Source organism: Coregonus clupeaformis, unplaced genomic scaffold (genome assembly GCF_020615455.1).
Source record: "Coregonus clupeaformis isolate EN_2021a unplaced genomic scaffold, ASM2061545v1 scaf0105, whole genome shotgun sequence".
NCBI classification, from domain to species: Eukaryota; Metazoa; Chordata; class Actinopteri; order Salmoniformes; family Salmonidae; genus Coregonus; species Coregonus clupeaformis.
Genome location: NW_025533560.1, coordinates 672,839 through 685,334, shown reverse-complemented (window position 1 = coordinate 685,334; position 12,496 = coordinate 672,839). Strand labels below are relative to the sequence as shown.

Here is a 12,496-nt window from a genome sequence, read left to right as displayed (position 1 = left end):
GACTAGGTGAAAAATCAGTCAATGTGCCTTTGAGCAAGGCACTTAACACTAGTTGCTCATGTAAGTCTAAAAGACAAAAAATGTAAGCCCGGGTTAAAAAACAGAATCTGAGTGAGTCACATTATCTGAGTGATAAGCAACAACATTATACCTTATACAAACTAACACAAGCAGTCTATTTCATGTGCTACTATTAAGTTCAGCCATTTCAAACTGACAAACTCCAGTATTGTGACATAAGTGAAAGAGGATTCACACATTCTAGTATCGTAAAATAGTATTTCACTCCACTTGTTTGCCAGAGTCTGTTGAAAATCGAAATGAAGTGCTGTTTGCATGTAGTTGATGCTACTCTGATTAGTGATGTGAGTAACAAGACCATAATACTTATTGTATGCTTCAGTATTTCATACACACAGCTAACACTGTCAAATCTAAAGTCACACGCTGGCATTGCAGATACAACTTAGTGTGCGTTTCTGTAGGCAGGAGATGTGAGTTACCTGTGGTGGTGATCGTGGCGTCTCTTCCGGGGAGGTGGGGGTCACATCATCCTCCGTTTCCTCATCGGCCACTACTTCCTGCAGCTCAGCCTGGTAACAGGAAGTCAGGCAAAAACACAACATGTTTATCACAGGGTGAACGCGACACAGCGACACACAACAGTCAGTCGTACGCACACACACCATCAAAATAAGTAAAGGATCATCAAAAATAGATTGAGCTAAACCCAAAACAGTTACCAGTAAATCTTCATCATCTTCCAGGTCGTCATCATCCTCATCATCATGGTATATCTCCTTCATACACTCCTCTGCCATTCTGGCTATATTCTCCATAGGTAAGGGGGCTAGGACAGGGAGACATATCAATTAATGAGACATATCAGTGAAGTAATCAGCGGGATACATTTATAAATTAACAGGGGGTTCATCTTGCGATAAAAGAAGAAGATGTGATTCCAAGGAGGTAGAGTGTGGATGACCTATGATCCTCCAAAGAGTAATGTTTTTACCACGCTGCTTGACGCTCCTCACCTCCGTTCATCAACACAACTAAAACATTAAAGGTGGCGGGACATACAGTGGCACTGTTCCCTAATGAGGATTTCATCGCAAATTAAAACGTAGATATTTTCTCATTAAATGAATTAATGGATTTTATTTGACATATTTAAAATACATATACGGTGCCTTCAGAAAGTATTCATACCCCTTGACTTCTTCCACATTTTGTTGTGTTACAGCCCGAATTCAAAATGGATTACATTTAATTTTTCTGTCACCCATCTACACACAATCCCCAGTCCAGAACAGACTATGGGAGGCGCACAGTACTACATAGAGCCATGACTACATGGAACTCTATTCCACATCAGGTAACTGATGCAAGCAGTAGAATCAGAATTTAAAAAACAAAAATAAACCTTATGGAACAGCAGGGACTGTGAAGAGACACACACAGGTACACTTGGATTGTGTTAGTCGTCAGAGGACTGTATTGTGAAATCTGCTATAAAATGTATTTTACTGCCTTCATTTTTGCTGGACCCCAGGAAGAGAAGCTTCTGCCTTGGCAGGAACTAATGGGGATCCATAATAAACCCCAGGAAGAGTAGCTGCTGCCTTGGCAAGAACTAATGGGGATCCATAATAAACCCCAGGAAGAGTAGCCGCTGCCTTGGCAGGAACTAATGGGGATCCATAATAAACCCCAGGAAGAGTAGCTGCTGCCTTGGCAGGAACTAATGGGGATCCATAATAAACCCCAGGAAGAGTAGCCGCTGCCTTGGCAGGAACTAATGGGGATCCATAATAAACCCCAGGAAGAGTAGCCGCTGCCTTGGCAGGAACTAATGGGGATCCATAATAAACCCCAGGAAGAGTAGCCGCTGCCTTGGCAGGAACTAATGGGGATCCATAATAAACCCCAGGAAGAGTAGCCGCTGCCTTGGCAGGAACTAATGGGGATCTATAATAAACCCCAGGAAGAGTATCTGCTGCCTTGGCAGGAACTTTTTATTTTATTTATTTATTTATTTTATTTCACCTTTATTTAACCAGGTAAACCAGTTGAGAACAAGTTCTCATTTACAACTGCGACCTGGCCAAGATAAAGCAAAGCAGTGCGATAAAAACAACAACACAGAGTTACATATGGGGTAAAACAAAACAAAAATCAAAAAAAAAATACAACAGAAATACAATTAATATACAGTGTGCAAATTTAGCAAGTTATGGAGGTAAGGCAATAAAATAGGCTATAGTGCAAAATAATTACAATTTAGTATTAACACTGGAATGATGTGCAAGAGATGATGTGCAAATAGAGATACTGGGGTACAGATGAGCAAAATAAATAACAATATAGGGATGAGGTAGTTGGGCGGGCTAATTTCAGATGGGCTGTGTACAGGTGCAGTGATCGGTAAGGTGCTCTGACAACTGATGCTTAAAGTTAGTGAGGGAGATAAGTGTCTCCAGCTTCAGAGATTTTTGCAATTTGTTCCAGTCATTGGCAGCAGAGAACTGGAAGGAATTGCGGCCAAAGGAGGTGTTGGCTTTGGGGATGACCAGTGAGATATACCTGCTGGAGCGCAGACTACGGGTGGGTGCTGCTATGGTGACCAATGAGCTAAGATAAGGCGGGGATTTGCCTAGCAGTGATTTATAGATGGCCTGGAGCCAGTGGGTTTGGCGACGAATATGTAGTGAGGACCAGCCAACAAGAGCGTACAGGTCACAGTGGTGGGTATTATATGGGGCTTTGGAGACAAAACGGATGGCACTGTGATAGACAACATCCAATTTGCTGAGTAGAGTGTTGGAGGCTATTTTGTAAATGACATCGCCGAAGTCAAGGATCGGTAGGATAGTCAGTTTTACGAGGGCATGTTTGGCAGCATGAGTGAAGGAGGCTTTGTTGCGAAATAGGAAACCGATTCTAGATTTAACTTTGGATTGGAGATTCTTAATGTGAGTCTGGAAGGAGAGTTTACAGTCTAACCAGACACCTAGATATTTGTAGTTGTCCACGTACTCTAGGTCAGACCCGTCTAGAGTAGTGATTCTAGTCGGGTGGGCGGGTGCAAGCAGCGTTCGGTTGAAGAGCATGCATTTTGTTTTACTAGTGTTTAAGAGCAGTTGGAGGCTACTGAAGGAGTGTTGTATGGAATTGAAGCTCGTTTGGAGGTTTGTTAACACAGTGTCCAATGAAGGGCCAGATGTATACAAAATGGTGTCGTCTGCGTAGAGGTGGATCTGAGAGTCACCAGCAGCAAGAGCGACGTCATTGATATACACAGAGAAAAGAGTTGGCCCAAGAATTGAACCCTGTGGCACCCCCATAGAGACTGCCATAGGTCCAGACAACAGGCCCTCCGATTTGACACATTGAACTCTATCTGAGAAGTAGTTGGTGAACCAGGCGAGGCAGTCATTTGAGAAACCAAGGCTATTTAGTCTGCCAATAAGAATGCGGTGGTTGACAGAGTCGAAAGCCTTGGCCAGGTCAATGAAAACGGCTGCACAGTACTGTCTATTATCGATCGCGGTTATAATATCATTTAGGACCTTGAGCGTGGCTGAAGTGCACCCATGACCAGCTCGGAAACCGGATTGCATAGCGGAGAAGGTACGGTGGGATTCGAAATGGTTGGTGATCTGTTTGTTGACTTGGCTTTCAAAAACTTTTGAAAGGCAGGGCAGGATGGATATGGGTCTGTAACAGTTTGGATCTAGAGTGTCACCCCCTTTGAAGAGGGGGATGACCGCGGCAGCTTTCCAATCTCTGGGGATCTCAGACGTTACGAAAGAGAGGTTGAACAGGCTAGTAATAGGGGGTTGCGACAATTTCGGCGGCTAGTTTTAGAAAGAAAGGGTCCAGATTGTCTAGTCCAGATGATTTGTAGGGGTCCAGATTTTGCAGCTCTTTTTAGAACATCAGCTGTCTGGATTTGTGTGAAGGAGAAGCGGGGGGGCATGGGCAAGTTGCAGCGGAGGGTGCAGAGCTGGTGGCCGGGGTAGTGGTAGCCAGGTGGAAAGCATGGCCAGCCGTAGCAAAATGCTTGTTGAAATTCTCGATTATTGTAGATTTATCGGTGGTGATAGTGTTTCCTAGCCTCAGTGCAGTGGGCAGCTGGGAGGAAGTGCTCTTATTTTCCATGGACTTTACAGTGTCCCAAAACTTTTTTGGAGTTAGTGCTACAGGATGCAAATTTCTGTTTGAAAAAAGTTAGCCTTTGCTTTCCTAACTGCTTGTGTATATTGGTTCCTAACTTCCTGAAAAGTTGCATATCACGGGGGCTATTTGATGCTAATGCAGTACGCCACAGGATGTTTTTGTGCTGGTCAAGGGCAGTCAAGTCTGAGGAGAACCAGGGGCTATATCTGTTCTTAGTTCTGTATTTTTGAATGGGGCATGTCTATTTAAGATTGAGAGGAAATTACTTTTAAAGAACAACCAGGCATCCTCTACTGACGGAATGAGATCTATATCCATCCAGGATACCTGGGCCAGGTCAATTAGGAAGGCCTGCTCGCTGAAGTGTTTTTGGGAGCGTTTGACAGTGATGAGGGGTGGTCGTTTGACCGCGGACCCGTTACGGACGCAGGCAATAAGGCAGTGATCGCTGAGATCCTGGTTGAAGACAGCGGAGGTGTATTTAGAGGGTAAGTTAGTCAGGATGATATCTATGAGGGTACCCATGTTTACGGATTTAGGGTTGTACCTGGTAGGTTCGTTGATAATTTGCGTGAGGTTGAGGGCATCTAGCTTGGATTGTAGGATGGCTGGGGTATTAAGCATATCCCAATTTAGGTCACCAAGCAGTACGAACTCTGAGGATAGATGGGGGGCAATCAATTCACATATGGTGTCCAGGGCACAGCTGGGGGCTGAGGGGGGTCTGTAGCAAGCGGCAACAGTGAGAGATTTATTTCTGGAAAGGTGGATTTTTAGAAGTAAAAGCTCAAACTGTTTGGGCACAGACCTGGATAGTATGATAGAGCTCTGCAGGCTATCTCTACAGTAGATTGCAACTCCACCCCCTTTGGCAGTTCTATCTAGACGGAAAATGTTATAGTTGGGGATGGAAATTTCAGATTTTTTTTTTTTATTTTTTTTTTTTATGGGGATCCATAATAAACCCCAGGAAGAGTAGCTGCTGCCTTGGCAGGAACTAATGGGGATCCATAATAAACCCCAGGAAGAGTAGCTGCTGCCTTGGCAGGAACTAATGGGGATCCATAATAAACCCCAGGAAGAGTAGCTGCTGCCTTGGCAGGAACTAATGGGGATCCATAATAAACCCCAGGAAGAGTAGCCGCTGCCTTGGCAGGAACTAATGGGGATCCATAATAAACCCCAGGAAGAGTAGCTGCTGCCTTGGCAGGAACTAATGGGGATCCATAATAAACCCCAGGAAGAGTAGCTGCTGCCTTGGCAGGAACTAATGGGGATCCATAATAAACCCCAGGAAGAGTAGCTGCTGCCTTGGCAGGAACTAATGGGGATCCATAATTTTGGGTGTGTACTTTTGTCTTTATAAAATTATTCCCTCATTCAATAAATCAGGGATCAAATTGATAAGGTAGGCTACTTCAAAGCAAGGTATCTAACTACAAATGTTTATATATAAGGCTAAAATATTCATGTTTCGGGGGAGATCCATGCACAGCAAGTTATTTGTCAATTAGGCTATTTTAATGTCACAATTACATGGCTACTGTTTAATTGAGGGGAATCCCAGTTTTCCAAGGATGCAGATTTATTTACATTTACATTACATTTACGTCATTTAGCAGACGCTCTTATCCAGAGCGACTTACAAATTGGTGCATTCACCTTATAGCCAGTGGGATAACCACTTTACAATGTTTTTATTTTATTTATTTTTTAAATATGTTTTTATTATTATTTTATTTTTTTGGGGGGGTGGTGCTGGTGGAAAGGCAACAACTAAATGAATGTTTAGTTAGCTCTAGTTGACTAGTGAGAGTACAATATATGAGTTGGTGATCAAGTTAGTCTGTATTAATAATTATTATTAATAATTCAGAGGGAGGCCTCTATCTTGGTTTCTCAGTTGTCTGTAGACAGTTCTCCTTGTCCTTTGTTGTCTGGTCTAACTCCTATTCAAATTGCTAAATAGTAACACAATGTCATAATCTTTACTGGTCCTACACACATATTAGATTATAGTCTCAGGATTCTAACACATTTTCATAAAGTGGGGTGTAATAGTTAAAGTCATTACCAAATTATTCTATCTGTCTGTCATTGTTATTTACCTGCTGGTGAAATGTGGCGCTCTCTCCTCCTCCGACGGCCCACCCCCACTGGGCACACACCCAGCACCGCAGACAGCACCGCAGACAGCACCGCACCCAGCACCGCAGACAGCACCGCAGACAGCACCGCAGACATGCACCGCAGACAGCACCGCAGACATGCACCGCAGACAGCACCGCAAACAGCACCGCAGACAGCACCGCAGACAGCACCGCAGACAGCACCGCACCCAGCACCGCAGACAGCACCGCAGACAGCACCGCACCCAGCACCGCAGACAGCACCGCACCCAGCACCGCAGACAGCACTGAAGGGTCATTCTGGCAATGGCTGATATGTCGTTTTTATTTATTTATTTGATCCAATTTAAGTGTGCTTTCATGAAATACATTAACAGCAATTATGAAACTAATTTCCATTGACTTATCATGACCTTACAACCCCTAATTTGACAACTTGGAACAAATCAAATGTATTTATAAAGCCCTTTTTTTTCTCTTTTTTTTTTATACATCAGCAGATTTCACAAAGTGCTATACAGAAACCCAGCCTGAAACCCCAAACAGCACATCAGGCCATTCAGGCTGGAACATTTTCAATCTGAGCAAACTGTAACAGCCTGCTGTCACTCACAGACTAGCGGCGAATAAACTGGAACAAAGTGGAATCAGGAAATGAATGCCCGCTCTCCATTGCTGTTCTATGTAGATCCTGTCTTCATTCTGCTTTGATCAACCTTTTTTGCCTCGGTGTGTGTGAATCTGGACCAGCAGTAGATTACTTTGTTTTTATAGAGGAGCCGGTAAGCAATTCCCCAAAAACTAGGGGTGGCAGGTAGCTTAGTGGTTAAGAGCGTAGTGCCAGTAACCGAAAGGTCGCTGGTTCTAATCCCCGAGCCGACTAGGTGAAAAATCTGTCGATGTGCCCTTGAGCAAGGCACTTAACCCTACTTGCTCCTGTAAGTCACTCTGAATAAGAGCGTCTTCTAAATGACTGTAATGTAATGTAATGTAATGTAAATGTTATGTAGAAGGCACCAATGTAACTGGTGCTGTGCTGCTCTGCGTTGTGTGTGATTTGATTGGGACTATAGACGTGGACTTCGGATACGGCAGTAGAGTGACACATGGTGTCCTTTCTGCGGCGTTCATGTTCATAGATTCCCTCCTGTGCTTCACTCGCAGTCCATTTCTCAGCAGACTTGTATTGGAATAATGCTGCCAGTTTGGGGTCGGGGCAGTATGTTACAAACATCATGACGACAATCTTCTTACCTTGTCTCTTAAGACCCTCGAACCAATACTCCATAACAGCCTCTCCGGGTACAGGTTTAGTATTGTAAAAATCAGCTAAAGGCATGCATGAGTAGGCTAATTCGCTGAAATTCTGTTTCAGAATGTCAAATACAATCTCTGGCTTCTCTTTAAGATCAACAGTTGTCTCATTGCGTACATTTATCTTTACCATGTCTGTTGCTTTGCCAGATAATCGACTAATCATCTCATCCGATTGTTCCCCCAACAGGACATCCCTTCCTCCTCAAGTATATTCTCATCAACCCCTCCCTATTCATGAATGGAGCGTTTGTCTGTACCATCTCCTCTATATGTAGGACGTTTCCTTCATGTCTGATTGCAAGATGAACTTCATTTTACTGAGGTCTACATATCCTGCTGACTCTGAGTGATGATCACTTATCTTCTCTGTACTTACTGGTGGCTCATGAGTGCTGGACCTGCCACTCTGCATTTCCTCCCAAATGGAGCTCCCTGTTTCCCGGGCTAGCTGAGTGACCAGCTCAGCTAAACCATCTACAGGGGCATGTTGATTATCACTAGATGAAGGGCTTTCATCAGTATTTTTAGTGGAGCAAAACATGGGGGAACCTACTGCACCTACACGCTTTTACAGGGTATGAGAAAAACCTCCCCCTCCCAGCAGTGAATTTGGTTTCCTCATCACCATTATAAGATGCCATGTCACTAAACCACTAATGTTATGTTAACATTTCTGTTGAGGAACACACTTCTATATTAGTTAACCATAAACAGCACTCTCAATACATCGTTTTCAGAAAAGAAATAAACAGGAGAGACTGCAGATCCGCTTTTCGCCACAAGGCGGCAGGAGTACCTCAATGATGTCAACAGAGTCTCTAGAGCAGCAGCGCCGCCGTGATCGAGCTGACGTCGATCAACGATGAATCCGGTTGTAGAAGGCACCAATGTAACCGGCGCTGTACTGCACGGCTGTATCTCTGCGTTGTGTGTGTGATTGATTGGGACTATAGACGTGGACTTAATAATAATATTCCATTTAGCAGACGCTTTTATCCAAAGCGACTTACAGTCATGCGTGCATACATGTTTGTGTATGGGTGGTCCCGGGGATCGAACCCACTACCTTGGCGTTACAAGCGCCGTGCTCTACCAGCTGAGCTACAGAGGACCACAGACCACAGACTTCGGAGATCAGGCTGTTTTAATTAATCAGAATTCTCTCTGCATCCAAAAGAAAAGACAAAACATTTGTAGAGCACAAATATGTTCTGCCCATTGTCGCCTCTTTCTACACCAGACGCACAATACAAAGGACTGGGATCAGTGGAGGAGCCTAGCCATCGTTCATACATACAATACCTTACCTAGCTAGTAACCACATGTTGAATTCACAATGTTAATATCCTATAAAGTACAATGACATCTTAACAATACCATCCACTTATGAGTAAACTCTAAATATACAACATTATTCATGAACAAAACACTGTGTGTACGACTTTGTGCTTAAAAGGAATCTAACTTTTCTGAAGAAGACAGAAAAAGCGTGCCTACTTCTCATAGTGCATCAAAATGATTTGAGCACGAGCAGGCAGGGCAAAACGTAAGTACACACTCCCCTATTCCCAGGATGCTGGCACGCATAATAACACATCAACATGCTATATTAACCTGGTGAAATTCACAAAGTACTTCAACAACTGTTACACCGGCATGTCGTTCCAGACAGCTACGGCCCAAGTCAAGCACTGGTATTAGAAGTTACTTCAGACATAGTGACTCGACCATTGGTGACTTGGACTCGACTTGGACTTAGCCATAGGGATTCGTGACTCGACTCGGACTCAAGGTTTAGTGACTCGACTACAACACTGGCATGAACATGTGAACTTGAATGGTTCTAGTTACTGTTGGTTAGGGGCCTGAGAGTTGTCTGCTGCTGGAGTCTATACCAGTAAATCTTCAATCAGCAAGGTCATGATTCCAAAGGTGCTATTCCAGTGTTGCAAAGGGGTTGCTTTCAAAATAAAAGCCAGGTGGAGTGCTTGGGAATCTGGTTCTGAAATACAAGGTGATAATACAATCCACCTTTGCTTATTTGTTGTTTGGCATTAATGTAAAAAATAAAATAAAAATCGAAACATGATTGTGACCGATAGAAATTAAATAAACATTTGCAGATGTTAATATGAAATCCAATTCAATTTGTTTACTGGTCAGTAGGGGGCGCTTGGGCTGGAACTGTGCAGAATCAGATTGAGGTTATCCCACTATTGGCCGCCAGGTGGCGCAGCGACCCCCGTTCCCACACAACCGGAAGAAGGCCGTTGTGTCAGAAGGCGGATCCACAACCTGGAAGTTTTGCGTTACAATCCAACGGTTTCTCGTTCCACTGTGACATTTCGAAGGCTTACGGTTTGAAATAATGTCACAGATACGTCTTTAATTGCCGTGTTAGTTTTCAAGATAACAGGAGCCGTTCTTCCGAACTGTAACTTCAAAAGAGTACAGGTAAGAGCCAAGAGGTTATTTTCGGTTGTTGCATGCTGCAGAGACAAGAAGCAGCAGTTGACGTTTGTTAGTGTCTAGCTAGCTAATGTTAGCATGACAGCTCAATCCACCTGTCAATCTATTATGTGTTCCTATCAAGACAGCTATTGTTGGCTAGCGCGATTCGTGTTAATGATCTGAGAACTTTTCTTGATTCACAAATGTCATATCGACTGGTTAGCCTCTTGGCTAGCTACCTAGTTTAGATCACGGAGGCCAACTGCCTTCGCCCATTAGCGTTAGCTTAGCTACCTAGTTAGCCTCTGTCAGTGAGTGCACTGTCGCACCGACTGAACTGCATGTGATGTCCGCCCCGTGTGCCTTTTGATGGTTGAATAGTAGCTAGCTAACTAAATACATTGCATCCACATAGTTAGGAACGTTAACTGTTTTGACAATGCTGGTTGTTGGTAGCTACCCAAATTCATAGACACTAAACTATCATCCAAGACAGGACCGTAGGATTAGAAACTCTGTTCTATCATTAGCGCCTGTTGATGAAGGTGTCTTTTTGCGGGGGTTTTGTTAAAGGAGAACTACCTGATTTGGTCTCGTTTTTCATCAATGCTTATTAAGAAATGCTAACGGCCATGACTGAATGCAAACGTGTGTTGTCTTGGGGGTGTGGTTAGATGTGGGTGTGTCTTTGCCGTTGAATCACACAGAGCATCATCACAAATCATTTGGAGACTGCAAAATGACCTCAAGAAGCCCGAACAGATATATTTGACTAAGACCATAATCATTTCAAACCTTGCTTACATTTGTATACGATCACGTTGTCTCTCTGTTCTGCGTGGGAATACTTGGGAACCGTTTTCTTAAATTAAAATCACTTGGAGCTGATTTCCTGGTGTTAAATTTTTTTTGTCTTATGTACAACAATGAAAATTCCACACCCCCCCCAAAAAAATCTCTGTATTTTTTTCCTCAGAAAACTTGGGCCAAATAAAACAGAAGGCTATAAGTGGGAATGTTCCATTAGCGGATAACACCATTATCAAAAGTGACCGCAAATGCAATAATGCATATAATGCTTTTATTATAAAGTTGCATTTTTATGGGAAAAATGATCTTCCCCAAACTTGAAACTCACATGCTGCTTATATATGAGAATGATGTTCATTGACTACAGCTCAGCGTTCAACACCATAGTGCCCACAAAGCTCATCACTAAGCTAAGGACCCTGGGACTAAACACCTCCCTCTGCAACTGGATCCTGGACTTCCTGACGGGCCGCCCCCAGGTGGTAAGGGTAGGTAACAACACATCTGCCACGCTGATCCTCAACACGGGGGCCCCTCAGGGGTGCGTGCTCAGTCCCCTCCTGTACTCCCTGTTCACCCATGATTGCATGGCCAGGCACTGCTCCAACACCATCATTAAGTTGGCCGACGTCACAACAGTGGTAGGCCTGATCACCGACAACGATGAGACAGCCTAAAGGGAGGAGGTCAGAGACCTGGCCGTGTGGTGCCAGGATAATAACCTCTCCCTCAATGTGATCAAGACAAAGGAGATGATTGTGGACTACAGGAAAAAAAAGAGGACTGAGCACGCCCCCATTCTCATCGACGGGGCTGTAGTGGAACAGGTTGAGAGCTTCAAGTTCCTTGGTGTCCACGTCACCAACAAACTATCATGGTCCAAACACACCAAGACAGTCGTGAAGAGGGCAGGACAAAGCCTATTCCCCCTCAGGAGACAGAAAATATTTGGCATGGGTCCTCAGATCCTCAAAAAGTTATACAGCTGCACCATCGAGAGCATCCTGACTGGTTGCATCACCGCCTGGTATGGCAACTGCTCGGCTTCCGACCGCAAGGCACTACAGATGGTAGTGCGTACGGCCCAGTAAATCACTGGGGCCAAGCTTCCTGCCATCCAGGACCTCTATACCAGGCGGTGTCAGAAGAAGGCCCTCAAAATTGTCAAAGACTCCAGCCACCCTAGTCATAGACTGTTCTCTCTGCTACTACACGAGCGGTACCAGAGCGCCAAGTCTAGGTCCAAAAGGCTTCTTAACAGCTTCTACCCCCAAGCCATAAGACTCCTGAACAGCTAATCATGGCTACCCGGACTATTTGCATTGCCCCCCCCCACCCCCTCTTTTACGCTGCTGCTACTCTGTTTATTATCTATGCATATTCACTTTAACTCTACCCACATGTACATATTTCCTCGACTAACCGGTGCCCCCGCACATTGACTCTGTACCTGTACCCCCTGTATACCACCTCCCTACTGTTATTTTATTTGACTGCTGCTCTTTAATTATTTGCTTTTTTAAATTTTCCTAAAAACTGCATTGTTGGTTAAGGGCTTGTCAGTAAGCATTTCACTGTAATGTCTACACCTGTTGTATTCGGCGCAT

The 12,496-nt window shown here is 44.1% G+C and overlaps 2 protein-coding genes across 3 annotated transcripts in view; one reads left to right on the top strand and one right to left on the bottom strand.

Moving 5' to 3' along the window:
• Nucleotides 1-375: 375 nt before the first annotated feature.
• LOC121581391 (coiled-coil and C2 domain-containing protein 1B-like) lies at nucleotides 376-923 on the bottom strand. Its single transcript, XM_041896900.2, has 2 exons — nucleotides 744-923; nucleotides 376-593 (listed from the first exon to the last, which is right to left on the bottom strand). Exons 1-2 carry the CDS (start codon nucleotides 837-839, stop codon nucleotides 441-443), a joined length of 249 nt encoding a protein of 82 aa, XP_041752834.1. The 5' UTR covers nucleotides 840-923; the 3' UTR covers nucleotides 376-440.
• Nucleotides 924-9,915: 8,992 nt separating this feature from the next.
• LOC121580542 (ubiquitin carboxyl-terminal hydrolase 33-like) overlaps nucleotides 9,916-12,496 on the top strand; it is a 70,333-nt gene continuing 67,752 nt past the window's right edge. For both annotated transcript variants that reach the window (XR_006658221.1, XM_041895481.2), the window contains exon 1: nucleotides 9,916-10,082. The gene's annotated coding sequence lies outside the window, so the exon portion shown is untranslated. The remainder of the gene's footprint in view (nucleotides 10,083-12,496) is intronic.